Source organism: Phyllostomus hastatus, unplaced genomic scaffold (genome assembly GCF_019186645.2).
Source record: "Phyllostomus hastatus isolate PE091 unplaced genomic scaffold, TTU_PhHast_1.1 phas_contig_152, whole genome shotgun sequence".
In the NCBI taxonomy this organism is placed as follows: domain Eukaryota; kingdom Metazoa; phylum Chordata; class Mammalia; order Chiroptera; family Phyllostomidae; genus Phyllostomus; species Phyllostomus hastatus.
In genome coordinates this window covers 15,837,880-15,860,079 of record NW_025333622.1, presented here as the reverse complement: position 1 = coordinate 15,860,079, position 22,200 = coordinate 15,837,880, and the positions used below count along the sequence as shown (strand labels likewise).

Genomic DNA, 22,200 nt, shown 5'->3' with positions numbered 1-22,200 from the left:
AAACCCCAGAGGAGTCACATTAAGTTCATGGTAAAAAAAGAGAAAGACCAGGCATCGGGGCCAATCCCTCACCTGCTCATAACTACCTTTGGCAAGTCAGATGATCTTGAGCATCAGCTTCCCCATCCATGCACTAGAAACAAATCTCTCACAGGATTCCTGTGAGAATAAAATGAGATAACAAGTATGAAATGTATTGTAAAATATTTAGAAAGACAGTGCAATGGAACTATTATATATAGCACTGTCTAACTGACTCCTTCAGATAAGTTAGACCAGAAATATACAAGCTCTCGGATTTAAGTCACCAGCATCACTAGCCATCAGAGAGATGCAAATTAAAACCACAGTGAGATACCACCTCACACTGGTCAGAATGGCCATCAGAAACAAAGCAACAAACAAGTATTGGAGAGGATGCGGAGAAAAGGGAACCCTAGTGCACTGTTGGTGGGAATGCAGACTGGTGCAGCCAATGTGGAAAACAGTATGGAATTTCCTCAGAAAACTAAAAATAGAACTGCCTTTTGACCCAGCAATTCCACTGCTGGTATTATACACTAAGAATCCTGAAACACCAATCCTAAAGAACCTATGCACCTCAATGTTCATAGCAGCACAATTTACAATAGCCAAGTGCCAAAAGCAACCTAAGTGCCCATCAGCAAATGAGTGGATCAAAAAAATACGGTACATTTACACAACGGAATTCTACACAACAGAGAGAAAGAAGTAGCTCCTGCCCTTTGCAACAGCACAGATGGAACTGGAGAGCATTATGCTAAGTGAAATAAGCCAGGCGGTGAGGGAAAAATACCATATGATCTCACCTTTAACTAAAACATAATCAACAAAAGGAGAAAGCAAACAAAATATAACCAGAGACATTGAAAATAAGAAAAATCTAACAATAACCAGAGGGGAGGGGTCAATGGGGAGAAGGGTTTTCCAGAACTACTGTGAAGGACACATGGACAAAACCAAGGGGGAGGATGGAAGCAAGGGAGGGAGGGGGATTTGGCTGGGGTCGGGGGAGGGGGAGGGAAAAAATGCAGACAACAGTAATTAAACAACAATAAAGTAATTTAAAAATATATGTCTATGATTTACCAACCTAGCTGAATAAAAAGTGAAAAACAATTTATAAAATAGTCACTTTTTTCTTTTTTGTTTCTACATTATACCAAATGCACATTTCAAATAACTTTTTCACTAAATTAGCTATTTGTTTGACAGACTGATTGAATCAGTGGGCTATATAAAAGACAACATAAGCACCTGTCCATCTTTACCAGAAATAGCCAAAAGAGCCAAAATAATAGCTACATACCTTACCTCCATCCTAAGTCTGTGGCAGATATCACTAATTAATCACTGTACTCTTTCCCAAGTTTAGGTAACAGTTCAGAATCCTTTCAACATGCAGCACTCCAGGCAGCTTATAACCAGTCCTAAATCAGCATAGGACCTAAAACCTACTTGTCATCTAATGTGTGTGGACCCTGAGAAAAAAGATACCTACCAAGAAGGGCTCCTGGTGGCTAACTGGGCTCAAATTTTAAAAACAGAGCCTAGCAGAAGCCATTTCTACTAGGGTCCTCTCGTGCAAACCATACTTCAGGGAGAAGCCTGCACTGAACTGATGACTGCTTTCCACACAGAACTGCCTGCCCACACTGTATTACTGCTATCTGAGCCAGCCCTAACAAAGGAGTCCCTGAAATTGTATTTCAACCAACAGAAATGAGGTATTCCCTGTCCAACCAGACCTGTGCAGCTATACCTCCATCAGCATCTTCATCAACCAATCAGAGAAGCTCCATTCTGATCAATCAGGACAGTGCCTTTTGGACCAATCAAAATGCAAGAATTTGGAGTCCTCATATACATAAGGACCAACCAATCAAGGACTAGGGGTGGGGACTTCTGTCTATATAAGTCACCTCCCCTCTGGCTCCAGGAGTACAATTTGCCTTTACACCAAAGATTTAAGATCGTGCTTCCCAAGCTGGAGCAGGAGAGGGGCCTCACCCTAGGGCCACCTCACCACAGTGCTTTTTCACAGCAAAGCTGCTCCATAATTGAGCTGTAACACTACTGAGCTATTCATTAGCCATGCTGTTCTCACAGCCGTGCTGTATCACAATTGTGTGTTTGCACTGAATAGTTTCCCAAATTGGGTATTCCTCTTAGCATTGAATTGGTCATCAGTTAACTTAGCACCAATGATCATCAGTTAACAGATGTATCTTTTGCCTGATTTAATTTGAAACCATGAGCTTAGGACAATCAACTGTAGAATTATTTTGGTCTTACTAATTCCTCCTGAACTTATTTGCTGATGACTGGAATTCCTGGAAAAAAAGACCAAGCCTTCCATTTCACAATTAGACAAAAGACTGAATATACAAATACTTGAGAGGAGATAAAATGAATTTATACAAAAATGTACACAGCTCATTGCAGCCTCCCTCTGAGCAGGATCCAGGTCCTCCTGGAAGAACCACTGTCCTCCCGCTCACTCAGTGAAGTTGTCCTCCAGGGGCACAGTGCCCACCCAAGGCATGCCCAAGGATGGGCATGGACAGTGCAGCATGGCTCTGTCCATGACTCATGCCTTTTATCTGTGCAAGTGCCTTCACAGAGGGATGGAGAGGTAAAAGCAAAGGGCCTTGGGTCCCTGAGGGTGAAAAGAGAGAGCTCCCCAGCAATGGGGAGGGTACAGAAAGGGGGGATGACAATCAGAGATGCACCTCAGTGGCAGAGAGATGGCAATTCAAACCCACAACGACATCTTTCACACCATGTTTGACTCCTGGACTAGGTTCTTTGTGTTTTTTTTACAACTTGGTCTTGATGGGATAAAGGTACCAGCTACATAAAAAATTGAGTAAGACTTCCAGAGTCTGGAGGATTCATTCACTTCTCAAACAAGTGTGGTTATAACAATGCACCATGTTACCACCACTGAGAAATCTAATGCAGCTTAGCCAGTGGCTCCACTGTAAGCTCCAGGAGGGCAGATGCCTGTCTGTTTTATCAGTGTATCTAGCACTGTATCTGTTTTATTTATCGATGTATCTAGCACTGTGTCTGTCTGGTATCTAGTACTTAATACATAGCTATCAAAAATCGGCTATGTTTGTTTGCGCCCTCTGCCAAGTGGCCATACAGTGCCACAGTAAGCACCCACTTAACACTGACTGACTGATTGATGATTGACAGTCTGTCTTGTCTTTGATTCCCCAAGTGAGGAAAGCAGAATAAGTCAGCCTGATATAATACCTGGTTGGTGTACAGCTAATATATATAATTTACCTAACAGATACCTAATATATTTTAATAAATATCTAATATATGCCTCTTAAGCCTTTCAGAATGTTATATTCCTTAACATTCTGAAAGTTTAAGATACTCTAAATGAGTAAATCCTGAAAAACAGACTAAAAACCATCAGGTGCCATAAATGGGAGGTGATAGTTGAAGGAGGTAAACAGCTGAACATCATCATGTCACGTTGGTCCTGAGAGTCTCCCTCACACAAAGAGATTTGCTAAATGACCAGTTCAAAGGAGAATGGTTTAACCAACCAGAAAGAGGTATATTTATAATAATCCTGACCTCATAAGTGGATCGATACTTTCAAAGCATACCCACATTGCTGACTGTATGTGTCCTCAGACGTCCTTGTGAGAGAAAGGTGAGCATTACTAGTGATCTATACGGTATAGACGCAACTCTCCATTCTGGCAACATGGCAGGCCAAGCTCAGACCACCAAGAAATGAGGAATTCATTCTTTTTACGATGCAAAGAAACACTGAACAACATGAGCTGAGCATAAAAGAATGAATTCTCAGCCCTGGGAAGAAAGAGAGAACATAAAGCTGAGTAATGAGCTGAGGCACTAACAGCTGTGAGGGCTCTGGGGCATATGTAGTTGATTCCAGGCTCTGCACAGAACGGAAGACAGAGCTAGGGGACCCTTCAAAGCCAGAGGGTTGAACTGAGGACCTGGCATGAAGTTGAGAACCTGGAACAGCTGATACCTAGTAAAAAAAAAAAAAGGGTCTCAAACATCTGCTCATCTGCCCAAGGAGGAGATAAGAAAATGTGGGTCACCAGATGCTGATTGGGACTTTTCTTGTCTCAGAATTCCAGCTGAAGCCCCAAACCTAAGAACAAACAAGTGTCCCTTAGACAACAGAGGCACTAACAGGCAGCCACCCCACCCAGCCTATACAAAAAGAAGACAAGAAACAGGCCGTAAGGAACAGTGTGCTTCCCCCAACCTCCTCCCAAGCCAAGTGGAGTGGGCGCCAAGGGGAGCACCTTTAGAGACTAGGGTGGAATGAAGAGAAACCATCCTAAACAAATGAAAACACCAAATAAACCTTAAAAACAAAAACAGGAGAAAGGAAAAGAATGAAAGATGCAATAAAGCTTCCTCACAAAGACCTCCTCGGTGGAGATGTGTCTTCTTAGTCACATCTGCTGCATATAAGATAAAGCACCCCAATTCAATACCCCTTTCAATAGTTTCACACACGGGACATCCCCATGCCTCTAAAACCCAAGGCCCTCTTGCTCTGGTACTCTCTGAAGTCATGCAGCCAGGTCGTTTTACACTCTTCCTGCCCCACCTCCAAGACATTCTTTCTCAGATAAAACTTAGCTCAGAAATACTCTTTAAGCGCTTGAGCCTATACAGCAATTTCCACATGCAACTGACAATATGTAAAGGACTAGACACAGAAAGCTTTCTCCTGCTGTATTTCAATTTATCCCTTTGTAATATTCAAGTAATAGCCATTTGTAATAGAGTTGAAAGAATAAACAGATTCTTAATTGGGAGACAGAGGGCAGCAGATCCCCAGATATGCAGAAGGTAAAAGATCCCATCAAAATGCCAAAGCAAAAGCCAGAGTCCCACCTAAGCACAGGTCTCCCTGTGCCCAGATATGGCTGCTCCTGTGACACATGTCATGTTTCAGGGTTTCAAGCAAGTAGCACTGCTGTCTCCTCCTCTCTGCTGCTTCTCTCTCTCTCTCTCACACACACACACACATGCACTGGCCCACAAGGGTTACAGGAACCTTTCCCTAAGAGTCTTTGGTTTTGAATTTTAGTTCATTTACTTCTGAGCCTGAAAAACACAACATAGGTAGCCTTTATGGCCATTGTATCCTCTCCATTCCAAACAAACCATGACCTACATGTAGCCATGCAGGAAGTACTGACCCATGTCAATCCATGGGCCAAGTGTGCCTGCATGTGACTACACAGTGTGACACCTGTGGATGTCTCAAGAAGATCTGTGCCCACTTCTCAGAGACACCAGGCCCATTCCACTGCTTCACCCAACCCAAGAACATTTTTATCCTAGTCATTCTTTTCTTTGGGATTTTCCTGTCTTCTTCATTAATTACAGTCAAACACTATACAAATGCCTTGGACCAGTTGTCTGGGGAGGGACAGCAGCTGGCATTGAGCAAACCTGTCCATGCAGAGTAAGCTCATTCCACAATGAATACACTGGGAGGGAAACAGTGCATTCTGCCCAAGTTTCACTGGGGTAAGAAAAGGGGAAAAGCCCACAGCTTTCTGCTGCCCAGATACAGCAACAAATAGGTCTGGGGTCAGCACTGCCCTTGGGGTTCACCAGAATAAAGGCAAACTCTGCAAGTAGGTTCTCTGCAAGTAGGCTAGACAGGGTGAAATGGTGGCCACAGGGCTGGTCATGATTGTCTCCAGAGGCTGTCTTAACACACTGTTTCCAGACAGGCAACAGGCAACTGGTACTATTTCCCTAGATGGGAAAGGCAGATAAAGTGTGCTTCCAGGCAAAGTCATCCCCACTGCACAAGGGTCTCTGACCCTAGGGTCAGATCTATCTGAAATGGAAGAGCTAGGGGATGGACACAGGGAGCTGGAGGAAAAGAGGCAGGACTTCAGGCCACTAGACTTTTTACTATGTATTTCACCGTGATGGCCAGCACAAAGAACTAGAGTGAAACTGCAGAAGCCAGGCCTCCCTGCCTCCAAGATGCCAGGCCTCTGCAGCCACTGCCACACTGCTGCCTCTGGGCAAGGCCCTCCAGCCCACTGACACTGCATGTGTGACAAGGACTGGAGCAGAGTCTAGGGGTGCCTCCAGGTCGTCAACTCCTGCCTGGACCAACAATAAATTCACTGCTGTCCAGCAGAACATATTCCCATGGTATTCAAAGAGCATTACTGACCTTGGCACTAAATATTCACATCCTTTCACTAAACATTCATATTTGTCTCGATTACGGATAAATCCAAGCATTGCAAAGCTCAAATGGGATCCAACCAGAGATTTTCCAGTAGTTGGGAACATTTCTGTCACAGGATTGTAAGAGGGAATGGGATAAAGAACAAATAATAAAGGATTATGTTCTCAGAAATATGATAATCTGATATAACTGTAAGGGTATAAAAGCACAAGGCTTAACAGCCCACAAGGCTAACAAGTTCTCCAGAGAGCCAATAGCTTAGGTGGGGAAGCCTGACAGGTGTGGATGGGGGTACGGGGGGTTAGGTGGGGGAACAAAATGGAGGCAAGTCATCCCTGGAGAACCACACATGGCTGGCACTTCAGAGCTGACCTGCCCAGAATACTCCTCTCTGCTCTTGAGCCATGACTGATGCCAGCAGTGCAAGCTCCTTGTCCACGACGCCAAGACGGTCTGTGACAGACTGATGGTTGACATCCACCCCTACACCAGCCCTCACATCACCTGCTTCCTTCTATCCATGTCTTGAACACAATCTCAGATCTATGGACCACAGGCTCTCTCTGCTTTGGTGTCAGTGCCCAGAAAACTCAGGGGCCAGGAAAGTTTGTCTCCATATGCCTATCTTTCCACACACACACATGCATCCTATTCTACCACCCTGCATCAAACCTCCTAACGCCTCCACCAACCTCACTACCCGCTCGTCACCTTCTTCTTGTTCTCATGCTCCCCAAAGAAAGTCCACCCACCCCTCAGTACAACCACCCAGACCTCAAGGGGCCAACCAGCTATTCTGATGAATAATCCATGTGAACAGAATCAGGTTAGAGGAGTCACACTCCCCCAACTCCTATTAAAATTCCATGTCCTGGGACCTCCATTCCCACCAGCAACCTCAAGTTTCCCATATCAACTCTAGCTCCACTTGTCTCCTTATACAACTAGAGCTCTTTACCCCCTTGGTCTAGTTTGTACCTAGCTCACTTTGCCAATGTCAATTCTGGAGGGTGCTTCTCTAGGAATGATCATTTCTGGCCCCTAACTCATGCCTCCTGACCTCAGATAGGTTCTCTCTCAGATTTGGGAACCATCAGGGATTTCTTTGGGATGTCTCTTGTGTTTTCTACTGACTCTTACCTCCTTCTGTCTTTTCAAACTCAAACTCCACTCTAGCTGCCCTCACGTCTCTTACGACCCAGTACTCCCCTCAACGAGACCCCGAATATCTCCTTTTAAAGCTCTACCTGCCAAATACCATTCTGTATTTTTTTCACCCTGTGCTACCTCATGTCTGTTTCTGAAGACAGAATTCCACCTCCTTGGCTGAGGCTAAACCTTTTATTCCTGTCCGTGGCCCCACTGCCTACTGCCACCTTCTCAATCTGCCTCCCCAACAGCCCCCTCCCTCTACCATTTCCAATCTCTCTTGTGCCAACAAATCCATCCTCTCTTTTTTTATTCACAGTCAAAATTCCTGAAAGAATGGTCCATATGTACCCCCCATTTCATGCCCACCATGCCTCAGCATTGTGCAGTCTGACTGCACAACAATCATTCTGAACCACCCTCAAAGTCTACTAATGACACCCAAATCATCAATTCCAGTGGGAGTTTACTCACTTCCTATCTTCCCTATCCACTGCTCCATTCAACAGTGACCACAGCAGCCGTTCCCCACCCTCCATGACCCTGCAGTAGTGAGGCTCTCCGCCCAGCTCCCTCACTACTCTGTCTCTAGCTCCTCTATTTTATTTCCTTCCTGTCATTTAAGTACTCTGTCTTCAGCCTCTTCATCATTTCCTTTCATTCATTTCCACAGCTTCAAATATCATCTTTAAAAACAAAAACAAGCCCTGGCTGGCATAGCTCAGTGGATTGAGCTCGGGCTGTGAACCAAAGTGTCACAGGTTCGATTCCCAGTCAGGGTACATGCCTGGGTTGCAGGCCATGACCCCCAGCAACCGCACATTGATGTTTCTCTCTCTCTCTCTCTCCCTCCCTTCTCTCTAAAAATAAATAAATAAAATCTTTTTTTAAAAAACTCTAATCTGGCATGTATGCTGGGTATCTTCCATTTGCCCTCCAAACCCATCTTCTACCCTTCCCATCTAGATAGAAGCAAAGGGCTCCTTGCCCTCTTGCTTTTGTTAAGAAAAATCCTTTCTTTCCTCTCTTGCCTGGACTATGGCAAAAGCCTCAAAACTGTCCTTGTACCTACAGTCTTAGCACCTCCACCTCATCCTCCACCCTGCCACCTAACCAGCCTTCTGGAAGAGCCACCCTAATCACATCAGTCCCCCACACACTTCAAATGGCTTTCCACTGCCTGCCAAATGGGATGCAAACTCTTCAGTTCAATGAAAGGACTCTCTAAATGTTATCCCTTTCCTGCCATTCCAACCTTCTCTCCCATATCTCCCCCATGCATAACCTGTGCTCTAATGAAGTACAACTCACCATTCCTTTAAAATTCAATGCACATGCCTGTCAACACATTATTGACTATACTATTCTTTGTGTTGGGAATGTCCACCCCTCCACACTACCCTATTTCTATCCATCCTTCAAGTTTCAGCTATGTTACCACCTTATATATACTTTCTCCACTTATTTCTTATGACTATATTACCCTCCTTTAAAGCTGTGAGCCTTTCATCTTTACCTCCTATAAGATCCTTCAGGCAAACTGCCTTACATACAGCAGATGCACGATAACTTTTTGTGAATGACTAACAATCCCAATCCTGGGAGGGAAAAAAATAGGATTATTTCATCACAACTGGCATGAGATACCCCATTTTCAGAGACATTTCACAGTCAATTTACCCTGGGAAAAGACTTCGTTTCTCCTGGTCTTTCAGACAGCTGGGCATAGGTCAAAATTTTTGCCTTTCAAATAATTGAAAAACAGAGCCACAAGATCCTATCCACTGCAGTCCAAATATGAGATCTGAGTCACTGTAATCCCCTAGGATGTGGAGTCAGTTCCCCAGGATGTCTTGGGCAGCCAGACATGGCGATAGAGGCTTTGACCTTGGAGAAACACTGTGCAACATTTCAGCTCTGGACAGTGGCCCAGATACCCCTGTAAGCAGGACCAGAGAGGGATGTGAAGGCAGAGCTGTCAAGAGAGGAATTTACCAGTAGTCATATTAAACTAAGCCTTCAAAGTGCCTGACCTGCATTTCTGTCTTAGCATACTGAGCTCTGCTAATCACACACACACACACACACACACACACACACTCGTGCCCCAGGTAAACCCACCAAGCAGAGAGCTGAGTATGGGGTGAAAAGATGTGCAGGCTCATGCAGGTTCAACAGATATGAGGCTTTGAGATCTGTGCATAAGTTAGGACACGGTGCCCTAACAGATAATATATTCAGGCTACAAAGAGAACATGGTTTTAGAGTCAAAAGATGGGGATTCTAGCCTACTGTGTCACCAAAAAGCTGTTGAATTTTAACAGGGTACCTTTAAGGAATAAATGAAATAACATGTAAGCACACAAGGGTAAACATAAAGTCAAATGTACAATATTCACTCAAAAAAATCTGACTAGTTTCTATTTTTTCCTTCCCTAACCAGGCAAGTTGTTCAGATTCTCTCAGTCCAGGTTCGTTCATCTGAACAAACAGGAATAATAAAACTTGTCCCACTACTTCAATGGCTTTCTTTTAAAGAACAGTTGAAACAGTAGGCATGAAAGAATTTAAAGGTATTTTAGAACTGTCAAAATGTAAGGTAATGTTATTACTTTTAGGTAAAAGAATTACAACAAAACAAAATTGCCATCCCAAGATTGGAAAGGGCCTTTCCGAGTCACGAACCCCGCCAAGGCTACGATTCTACCTTGTTCATCCACTCTTCTATCTTCCTCTCCTCCCTCTTTTCCTGATTCTCTCCACTGACTGCTTATTTTTCTTCCCACACTTTTTCCTCCCTTTCCACATTTTAAATGTGTGAGGAACAGAGAAGGACCCTGGGCTCTGCCTCCAGGCAACTTCAAAACTGGGAGACAGAGACCCCTCACCAACCAGGCCATGTAACTCTCCACCAGCCCAGACACAGCACGGAGGAGGACTCGGCCCAGCAGCACGGCAGGGAGCTCACCTCTCCCAGGGTCTTGATGAATGCTGACTGGCGCCTCTGTCCAGAGGCAGAGGTGCTCCAGGACTAGTCAGACAGGCAGATGGAGAGACAGAAACAGACAGACTAAATAGCTTTGTCCTGTCAAACACCCATTTCCAGTCAAGTTACAAAGCCCAGTCAACACAGAGGTGAACATTGAGGTGGATCTAGAGAACTTCATTATTTTTGGAACAGAGGCAGCATCAGTCACTCCCCAACAAAAGGCAGCTGCTAAATTGTTCAACACCTAATTAAAGTCGGGTTTCTGATCTAGGTCCTGGGAGCCCAAAGAAAATACTACACACTCATTGCTGACACAGTGAAACTTCCTAATACTATGTTCTTGTCTACTCAGGATTCAAACCTGGGGAGCCACACAAGGAAATGAACTCATAACTAAAAAGTCATAATTCAGACCCAGCAATTCCAAGCACAGGTATATACCCAAAAGAACTGAAAACAAGGATGCAAACAGATATTTGTATGCTCGTGCCTATAACAGCATTATTCACAACAGCCAAAAGGTGAAACAACCCAAGTGTCCATCAACCGATGAATAAAATATAATAAACAAAGTATGGTCTATACTTGCAGTAGAATATTATTCAGCCATGAAAAGGAATGGCCCTTGAAAACATTACGTTCAGTGAAATAAGTCAGACACAAAGGACAAATATTATGTGATGTTACTTCTATGAAAAATCTAGAACAGGAAAATTCACAGTGACAGAAAGTCAATTAGAGGTACCAGAGGCTGGAGAGAGGGAGGAGTGAGGAGTTATTGCTCAGTGGTTACAGAGTTTCTGTTTGGAGTAATGAAAAAATTTTGTAAATAGATAGTAGAGATAATTGTCCAACATTGTGAATATAATTAATGCCACTGAACTGTATATAATTAAGAATGATTGAAATGACAAATTTTGTTTTATATATATGCATATGTGTCTGTATGTATCTTTTACCACAATAAAAAAAGTTTAAATTTTTTTATTTAAAATTGAAAATTTTAAATAAAATTTTCATTGAATTGAAAATTCAATTCAATTTTATTGAAAATTGTCATAATTCACATCTTCAACCATCAGCAGATATGACTTAGAAACAGCTTTACTGAGATAGTTAAAAGAAATAAATCATGAAACCACATTCATGAAACTGAAAGAATTTAATCTCACCTACAATGACACCCAGGTCCCTAAATAATCTCATATACTTCCTTTTAACTCTATCATTTATCATGCAGATTGTCACAACATACCTAAATCTGAGATGTGTGAAATGTGCTTGCAACAGTTAGGCTACACAAGGGAACTGCAATTGTAGAATTATTATCACTGTCAATAATGCATGAAAACCCATAGAAACAGAAAGTAAATTTGCAGTTGTCAGGGGCTGGAGGGAGGGGTGAATGAAGAGTGACTGCCAATGAGTACAAGGTTTCTTTAGGGGGGGATGAAAATGTGCAGGAATTAGATGGTAGTGATGATTTTTCACAGCTCTGTAAAAATACTAAAAACGACTGACCTGTACACTTTAAAGAGTGAATTTTATGATATGTGAATTAAATCTCTAGAGAGGTTATTTAAAAATAAATAACTAAATAAATAAGGCATAAAGTCCAGGGAGCTCAGCTTGCAAGGATGATCCTCTGAACTCATCAGAATCTTGTTTGAGAAGGGACAGTATTTATTTTCCAAGAGGGAATTTCTGAGAAGACACTACAAGAATGGATGATGAAGCAAGGCCACACCATGAAGTGTCATCTCAAAACCCAGGCTCACTGATCTAGGTCTTCCATGAAGGTCTACAGGGGGATCTAGAGAACCAAAGAGGGCCCAGACAGAACCCATGAGAATAAGTGAGTAGCTAGGGAACAAGACTACAAGGAGAGGCATGTAGAGTGACCACACAGCAGCCACTGAGGAAGAACAAGCGTTCAGTTCTTTGTCTGGTGCTACCAGCAGATGCCAGCACCAGAGTTTTCCCCAAAGCAAATGCAAGCACGAGTTTATGGGGCTAACTCAAGGTAACCTTTTCCAAGGCAGATGGATAGTGGGTTCTTCTTTCTCTTCCACTCATGGAGGACAGAAAGAACACATGCTTTGAAAATCTAAAATTCCTGGATTATTTCCAGTTCCAATGCTGTCATGGTGACCTTAGCCGCATTACTTAAGGTCTTTGGTCCTCAGTTTCCCCACCTGAAATAATATTTTAAGGATGACATGATACTAAGTGCATGAAGCACCAAGAACATTGCTGGAGACACCAGGAATTTAATAAATGGTAGTTATTGCTTGGGCCTCATTCTAGAAATATAAAAAGGTAGATGTTATTCTTCAATATAGTCTATTTTTTAATTTTATTTTAAAGGTTTTATTTATTTATTTTTAGAGAGGGAAGGGAGGGAGGGAGGGAGAGAGAAACATCAATGTGTGGTTGCCTCTTACGTGGCCCCACTGGGGACTTGGCCCACAACCCAGGCATGTGCCCTGACTGGGAATCGAACCTGCGACCCTTTGAATCCCAGCCCGTGCCCAATCCGCTGAGCTACGCCAGCCAGGGAGTCCATTTTTTATAATAAAAATGAAAACGATGTCTTCACAGATCATAGGACCAGAGGCTAGAGGGGGGAGGGGATTGATGTGGGGAGCAAGACACACATCAATCCCCTCCTGGCCACTTTTTGATGACAAGATTATTTTTGCTTTAGGAAACTAAAAGCTAATCTGTCTACTTAAGGTATGAAATTGGAGTCCCTATTTTGATAAGTATCTCAAAATACTATATGGAACTGTTTCCTCCTTTTATCTACAAGCCTCCAGAACCTCTGATATATTAAAAAAAATAGTTTACCTGTGTTTTAGTTTCCAAAGTGAAGTTTTATTTCTCAGGCAGTCTGTCCTTCTGTACAGAGGGGCTGTGTTTAGGTTTGGGAATTCAAATTGAAAAGTGAGTAGTCTGTTTTCCTGGCCAGGTGGTGCCCTTCCCATTCTCAATGGCCCTCTTTCCAGATATTCGGGCCACCTGACAGGCTTGGCTTGGGACCTGAGGCTGAAGGCTGGGAGCCTTGCTAGGCAGCTGTGAAAAGATGGCAGCATGGCAGTGCCCCGCTGCTGGGCCTAAGAAAACCCTGCAGTCTGAATGGTCCCACCAGTCCGGGACCCCACTGGCTCAGGGCCCCACCGGTTCTTTTATCAGCCAGAGTAGCACCTTAGATTGTTTCTCTTTGTTTGACATCTCCATCCTTGAAATTTTGAATGTCAGCCATCCAGTAACACATACAGTTGTTCAAAATGCTTTGAAAGTTGTTTCATGGTGCTTCTTCCTCAAACTCTGGTGCTCTGCTCTCTGATAACAGTAACTGATATTTGCACAGTGATCCACATTTATTATCCCGTTCAGAGCCTCACAACCGCCCTGTGAATTTGACTAGCTAAGGACTGTTATCTCCATTTCATGGATTAAAATGGTGAGACTGAGTCCTTCCAAACTCTCAAAGAGATCAAGTCAAAGAATATGAGTTCAGTCATTTTGCTCATGGTAGCCTTATTTTTCTTTGTCTTTCTTTCTTTTCTTTTCTTTTTTTTTAAACTTTTGCTAACTAGCATCTTTGAAAGGTTTTAGCCCAACATGGGTATTTTGGGAGGAGATATGTATGTATGGATGTATGGATGTATATACGTGTGTGTGGGTGTATATATCTGAACCTGACACAATGGTTACAAGTAAATAGAGCTTAATTGAGTAATCTAGTCAACATTTCTGCCCACGGGCAATACAGGGAAGAACATTCATTTGTGGTCTGGATTTTGGCTTGGTTCTCTAAAGGATGAGAGACAATTATTTTATTTTCCTTTTAGCTAGGTTCAAGCAGGCAGCACCAAGTTTATGAAAAGAAACAGAAACCCCTGTTGGCAAATTGGCAGCTTGAATATTTCATGAAATTATCGCAAAACTATGTTCTGAAATGGTGGCTTCCTCCAGGGATCTCAAAGGCCACATCTGGAAGCAGAGCCTGGCTCAGGCCTCTCTATCTTAAGCTCCAGACCAGATCATCCTCAAAGGCCCCCCAGTTTCCGGATGACAATATGTGAGAGTATCAACAAGTCAGCCAATGAGCATTTCAAGGAAGATGGGAATGTCAGATGAAGTCCCTTCCATGTGCTGAATTTAAGCCGCCAGTCTTATTTCAATGTCCCCATGGAGGAGATAAGTGTCCTAGGAGACTAGCCCTGAAACGGAGGCAAGAAAAAGCCTTTGTTTTCCCAACTCGGGTACAATTCACGGCAGCCTGTCCTCTGGCCAGCTGCGACCTAAATGTCCTCACAGCTTCTACTTGCAGTTAATTTGTGTCTCTGTGCCCTGGCCAACAGCAAAGCTACACAGTCCACAAGGAACGCCCCACAGCTTGTCAAAGGAAGTACTTCAACACTGTCAGGCCTCTCATCACCCCACTCTCCCTAAGGGGCTGAAACAAGCCTAGATTGGTGCAGGAAAGAAGAGAGCAAATAAAAAAGGCTTGGAGGCATATCCATTTGCAGACAAAATAGTGATCTGAATTTTGCTGAAGTTCCTTATGAACATGTATGAATTTGTACTGTAGCCTGAAAAATTATTTTCAAACCTTTCCAATGATAGATACCCCACCCATCACAGTGTATTTCCAAATCTAACATCTCAGAAATGATTTTAAGCCAGTACAAAGGTTGGTAGGGGTGAGGGCAGACAGGCAGAGGTTGAGAAGTTTACTAACCAGAAACACTAAGCAATGCTCTGTTAGAGGGTTTAATATATACCAGGTGTGGTCAAGAGAAAGCAACTGGGAAAAGAGACAGAAGAACTTTTTTGTCACATCCCTGCCTGAGTGAACTGACTTTTTAGGAGCCTCTGTTTTCTCAACTGGAAACAGTGTTTGTCTTAATGGTTCCTTTTACCTATAAGATGTTCTGATCCTAGAAAGTAAATTCTCAAAGAGACATTACATTTATTCTATGTCTGTTTGACAAACCCCTCAAAGTACATGAGTCTAGAACTGCCCCTCCTCCCCTCACGCACACACACGCATATGCGGTACAGTACAAGAAGACCATTTTACAGTGAACAATATGTCATGGAGAGCAGAGTTTGGTGGGGTCTGGGGAAGGGGAGGGCTGAGAGGTTTTGGCTTCTTGCCAGTTAACCCTCCCTTTCCTCATCCCCTGTCCAAAGCCAGATTAACTGTTCCTTTAGTTCCTCCACTCTCTGGGAAGTAAGGTGTCATTTTCAACCTCTGCTTGACTCCTGAGCTCCAGGCCCAAACTGATCTCCTTATGTCCCTTAAATCCCCATTTAAATTTAATTTAGTTCCACAAGTATTGTAGTAACTGAGCTCCCCAAATTACCCACAGACCCCCAACAGCTGGATCTCCTGTGTTCCTCCGTCTCCCACCAGCCCTGCTCCCTGAACTCCCAGCCATTTCACAGCTCTGCTTCTTAGGAGGCCCTCCTGGGCATCCCCCCACACAGTCCACACGGCCAGAACTCAGCAAGGTTCTGGGGTCCCGAGGCTCCTGGGAGCCTGAAACTCTACTCCAGTTCCCTTCTTGTCACAAGCAGCTGCCTCCAAGTGCTCCTCAAGTCTAGCAGGAAAGAGTAAAGAAGTCTGCTGAAATGTGACAGGCCAGTGAGCTGGGCCTTAAACACATAAGCACCCTACCTGCGAATTAAGACACAGAAGACCCCTTCCATAGTACTTGAGTTTGAGGTTCAAACAATCACATTAATTACTACGGCCCTCCATTTTGCTTTTTCTGTGATGGGTTCCATTCAAGTCTACACGTCTGTCTTTCAAACAGCAGTTGAAAGGCATTTCATTTTCCCAGAGGGATCTTGTCACTTTTTTTTAATACAGTATCTAACCTTGAGGTACATGTAAACAGGTGTTTACTAAATTATTTTAATAATGACAGTCATGGCTTGGAGTGTTGTTTCATTATCAGAATGTTTAACACTCATGTTGCTAAATATTTAGCACCTGATATTTTGCAAAACAATTCCCATGCCTTTTTTTGTCAGTCTTCTGCTCTCCTCCACAGTGCCCATCATTAACTTACACAACAGTGAGGATGGACTCTAGAAACAGACTAAAGCAGTGTGATCATTTTGCTAATTAGTCTCACTGTTAAGTCCCCAGGTGTTTCCCAAGCAATCTATCAGCTTTCCTTAGTCCACATTAGAAAATAAAATTGTCCCCTGATTTTGAATGCTGAGCACTGATTTCCAAGACCCAGAAGGAACAGTTGGAAGGACCCTGGCTGACCTGTCACTACCCTGTAACAAACAGCTGCAACACCAGGCAGGAAGAATTACTGTAAAAGGAAGAAAGTGCTGTTGGCCACTCCCTCACCCTCTCTTAACACGGTGGCAAGAGTTTCTCAGACCTCATGGATCTTGCCACAACAACTAAGCAAGCCAAGTGAAGAAAGGGATAGAAAAGAAAACACCAGGAGTTGGAAAACATCACTGAAAATGAGAACAAATCTCAGTTACTTCCTAACCTAGATCTCAGGAGCTTTTCTGCCATTACCCAGCAGGAGACCAGCCAGACTCATAAACAGAAATCAGCTGTGAAGTATACCCAGTTGTTTTTGGGTTTTTTCCTTAATAAAGTAAGAAAATGATTTCTTGTCTTTGAGCTGACAAGCTTTGTAACCCTATAGGTTAGGGTTCCGAGATCCCAAATTTTAGGTTGCCTCATGCTCCACTGGCCCCTCTGGTAAAACCATCCATGGGAAATCAGAGAGAAAATTAATATACAGCCATAAAAAGTTCAGCTAATCACCCAAAGGCTCCCTCAAGGCTCTGTAGGATTTTGTGCTACAGATAAACAGAAACCTGAAGTAAGAGGGTGCAATAGAGTGGGAGGAATCCAAAGTGGGTTTTCATTGCCAGAGGGTGGCCAAGTTACCAGGGGACTCAGTCATACTGGTGTGTGTGTGTGTGGTGGCATGGGGACACACACTGGTCTTTGGGGTTCTCTGCATGGGGCAGGTGTGGGTGTGATGAAAGCAGCACAGCAGACAGGAAATTCTCTCCAAATCCTCCGACATCTTTCCTCCCCAACAGGAGTGCCCCTGTCCTGACTCCTAAGCCCTGGAGCGCCATCTACTGGGAGAGGCAGAAGCTACAGCAAGACACGTTAGGTCTTCCTGGGTCCGCATTCAGTGGTTCATGCAGGCAAGCATTCATTCAGTCATGCATTAAGGCCTAGAATGAGCGAGGGTCTGTACTAGCAAGTGGGGATAAAAGACTGCCAGGGCCTCAAAATCCCCATTCATTATGGCTCCTTGGACTCCTTCAGTCTAGCCCTTATACGCAGAAGGACCCACCTCAGGCAATTTTAAGTCAAAGAGAAAACTGAAGGAAGAGTCCTAAGTCATCACCAAGACTGAAAGATGACTCCAGGGGCTAGTGGCTCATCATTTCATTTGCAGAGGACTATCTCTGCAGAGCAGCATCTACCTGTAGAGAACAATTACCCACTTAACATGAGGTACAAATGTCTAAACAGTCAGGAGACTGCATTTCCAGTATTCCTCTCTGCAATACATAGGGTCCCCAAAGTGCATTAGGCTCCTGCATAATCTACCTAAAATAGCTTTACCCTATTCCCTGTGTGTGGTTCATGTGTGTACAAGCACACACTTAAACAGTTAGCATGTGTTCTATGGAAATAATGAATAGTTGATTCTTGTAATATAACCTATTATGTAGTATTCTGATAGGCTGCAAAGTGAGCAATACTAGGAACAATATTTTAAACCTCAGCAGCACTTTTTCTCCAGTTTCCTCCATGCAGGATCCAGAGAAGGAGAAGCCAATGCCATGCTTTCTTCAACTGGCATGAGCTGAGGTGCAAGCAGCATTGTCCTTTGACCATTTGTAAAGAGAATTAACTGTGATCACTACTGTTACTTTATTATGATGATTATTATTCTGCTGTATTGATCAGTTAAAAAGAAAATACAGTGTGTCTTCCACTCCCAGAACACGGTTCCCCCCTCTGCCTTGTCTTCAGCAGATAAGGGATATACCAATGTTTTGTTAAATGGTTGACTAATTAAGAAACTCATTTGCTAACTGAAGGCTGAAATGGAAAATCAGCCCAGAAAAGTGAAAGGCTAGGGTGGGACCAGAGCAGATAGGGCACTAGAGGTAAGGCAAGGCAGCATTTCCAGCTGAAACCCAGGGCCAAACGGCAGTTCTTCAGGGAACTTTCGGAATGTGCCCATGAGCTGACCACCACCTCCACACCTGGATGAGAGAGAGAGAGAGAGCGCCCACAGGCAGAGAGAAGCTGCAGAAAGGCTGATCCCAGTGCCATCCAGCCTGTCAGGAAGAGAAGCCCCACCACTTGGCAACTTTCTCAGTTACCCACTTTTTGGTTTGTCACCATCACTGCTCTGAGGTAATCACTTGGCTTCTCCTCTCTCCTGAAACTCTAACCCCCAATTATGTTTCACTGCCCCTTTGGTTATTAAGTCACAGCAACCCCTTCCTTGTAAATATTTATGCTCTTTCAGGTCTGCTTCTCCCCACCTTCGTCACCCTCCTCCTCTCCTCCCCCTAAAACAACTGGGCAATGCCAACCAGGCAGGAAGAGGGAGTGGGAAATGGAGGGAGACAGAGATCCTGGTGCTCTTTCACCTGAGAACTGCATCCAGGAATGGAGGCAAACCCGCTCCTGTGAATTATATAATCACTGCAGCTTCTAAGGAGAAAACTGGAATTCAGGTTGCCATAGTGTTCATTGGCATGTTGCTGGAAAGGCAGAGCTCTCGGCCCTGCTTGCTCCCTCCTCTTCCCTCCACCTTCTGCAAAAACCTCTCCAGGGTCAGCTCCTACTTTTAGTGTCTGCTCCCTGCATTTGTGTGTAGGGAGGGGGATGCTGGGGAACAAAGGGGCAAAAGAAAGGAAGGAAAATGGCTAAGAAGGGGTTTAGCTTACACTAAGAGGGGAACTTGTGAACTACTTACGGTTATCATTAGGTGAATAAATAATTATTACCACAGTGTACTGCCATTGTTAGTAGAGTAAGGACAATACTACTGAACTCTCCTCTTCAAGGCTGCTTAAACTGAGCTGAGAACTTGGAGGGCAGAAATCCATCCCCACTCTTCAAAAATATCACCCTTTCCTTTGTGTCTCTGATTCCCTCCCTCCTACTCCATCCACTACTCCATCGGCTAAGAAGGGGAGAGGAGAACAGGTAGGGGTTGGGGCATGAGGTAGAGAAACCGAGGGACAGAAGCTGCCCTCCTGACCCCAAAGCCCTGGCTCACCCTAGAACCTATGACCCTTAACAAAATTCTTTCTACCTAAAGAGGCCAAAATCCCTGCACTGCCAACCAAGCTCCAGTTTCAGGATGGACGGTGACTGGAGACCAGGCAGATAGGGTGCCTGGCAGTCTGGCTCTAAAGGTAGGGACACTGTCCCCAAATGGTGGAAATGGGAGCAAAGGAAGGGAGGAGGCAGAAAAAAAGAAACATGGAGACAACCCCTCCCCCAGGCTGGTGCTCAGAGGATCACTTTAAGTACCCCAAAAAGTAGCAGGACCAACAGCGACAGGTATTCAGGAGAAAGAGATTGAAAGAAGAGTGTAAATAAGGAGGTTCCGGAAACAGCGAGAAAAGGGAGCGACTACACTCGGAGACAGAGAAAGCCATGGAGAACAGCCAGAGATGGAGCTGGAGGCTGCCACACTCCAGGAAGACCACCCCCCTAAACTTCATCATGACCTTAATTGCTGAGCGACGCCAAAATTAATAAATAAATAAATAATGACTTGTTAATAAGCGGGGCGGGAGAGAAAGTTTTCAGGAAGTGGATAGTTACCTGAAAGCCTCTTCTCACAGGGGGAGCTGGTGACACTTGATGCCCAAGATGAAGATGCTTAGAGAATACTGGTCAACAGTGTGGAGCCGCGTGAGCTCGGCACACCCTTTAATTATTTCCTTAAAACATGAAAAAGCAAAGCCCACACACCGCCCGATTCTTACCGCTTACATCCTGAGGTGCTAGCTCACATGTGGGTACAAATAAGAACACACAGGGCGTGGGCACTCTCGGGGTCAACGACATAAAGAGGTGGGTGGGTGTAGGTGAAGCGTGGGAGCGAGGAGCGAAGACTCTCATCTGCATTCCTGGACCCCCAGAGCGCGCTGCCCAAGGCAGGGGCCCCTGGAAGCGATTGGGGAGCCGGGCGGCGGCCCGAGCGCGGGCCGGCCTGGTGCCGGGGGCGCGCGCACGCGCGCGCGCGCGCTCCCAGCCGCGCCCGGAGCGAGGCGAGGGACACAGGCCGGCGGGGCTAGTGGACTCCGGAGCCCCCTTTCCCACGCATGCGATGGACCGGGCAGTTGAGCTTTCCAGGCAAAGGCGAAAAAGCGAGACAGGAGCAGACACTTGGGGAACTTTTCCCCTTCATAAGAAACACATGCGCCGGAGAAGCCGGCACGGGAGGGGGAGGGGCGGGAATTTTCCGCTGGGTCTTGAGGGGTTCGGGACCCAGTCTCATCAGTCTCTAGAGGCAGAGGCGCCCCAAGCAACTCTGCAGGGACTGGCACCGGGGCGAGCGGGAGCGGGAGCAGGAGCGGGGCGGGGAGGGAGGGAGCCCACCCTAGGGCCTCGGCCGCACGGCGGGGCCAGGCTTACCTTGGTGGTTTTCCTCTGGGATGTACATCCTCGTGTTTTCATTGACCATTGACCAAAAATTGTTTTAAAAGGAGAAGCCACAAAAAGGAAGAAATGTCAAAACACCCCCCCACCCCCCAGCGGGTCTGGATTAATCCCTCCTCCGAGGCAGGCGGTTTCGTGCAAAATTCAAGGAAGCCGTAGAGCTGCGGTATTTCTTCTTCCTTTCTGATGATTACCTGATTCCCATTATTGCATCAAACACTAAAAACTGCTCCTTTCCACTACTGCCTCCTTGAGTGAAATTGTAATGCATCCTCAGTACATCCGGGCCCCTTCCAAGAATTTAGACCCGCACCTCTGGCAGTTACACCGTTTGAAAAAATCAACCAAGGGGAAGCAGCGCGAGAAGAAGCAGAGAGGAGGGATGAGGACAGCGATGGACCCCCAGACCGGGAAGGCCAACAGGGTCTGAAACGTTTCCGCAGCTCCTGGTCAGTCCTCCCAAGGCCCCAGCTCGGCTCTGTTCTGTCAAGAAGCTCCAGCAACTCAGGAGGTTCGGAGGCAGGAAGAGGCGCCGCCGCTCCGGGCCGCGCAGCGCCGAGCGCCGTTCTGGCAGGAGCTGTTTCTGCAGAGGCAGAGAGGGAGACTCGCGGCGCGCGAGAGCACCGCGCTCACCGCCTCCAGCCCAGCCCGCCGCGCCCGCGCCCGCGCCCTCCCCGCCCGCCCGGCACGCTGGTGGCAGACGCGCTGAACGCTTCCAGATGTGGAGCAGCAGCGGCGGCGCGCAGGAACGGGGCGCAAGACGCAGGGCGCACAGCACTGACTGAGCTCCGGGTGAGCACCCACTTGGCTCTTGGCCGCAACGCGGACCTGTCCAGCTGCCCACATGACGTCAAAGGGCGCAGGCGAGGTGCGGGCCTGGAAAGGCTGGCAGTCGGGGTCTGCGCGAGGCGCCCCCCTTGGTGGGGCGGGGCGTGGGCAGACGTGGGGCTCAGGCGCCATACAGTCGCTCGCTGCGCGCCCCGCCACCTCCAACCATCAGCCCCGTTATACTCGGCAACGCCGGCGAGTCCCTGAGCGTCCGTCCATAGCGGGAAGGCCTCTGTGAGCGGAATTCCAACAGAGGGGACTACG

At 45.6% G+C, this 22,200-nt stretch overlaps 1 protein-coding gene across 1 annotated transcript in view; it reads right to left on the bottom strand.

Moving 5' to 3' along the window:
* Window positions 1-21,645, bottom strand: part of CACNA1C (calcium voltage-gated channel subunit alpha1 C) — a 627,765-nt gene extending 606,120 nt beyond the window's left edge. The window contains exon 1 of the mRNA XM_045830427.1: window positions 21,085-21,645. Within this exon, the coding sequence (XP_045686383.1) occupies window positions 21,085-21,133 (49 nt within the window). The 5' untranslated portion in view covers window positions 21,134-21,645. The remainder of the gene's footprint in view (window positions 1-21,084) is intronic.
* Between the last annotated feature and the right edge of the window lie 555 nt (window positions 21,646-22,200).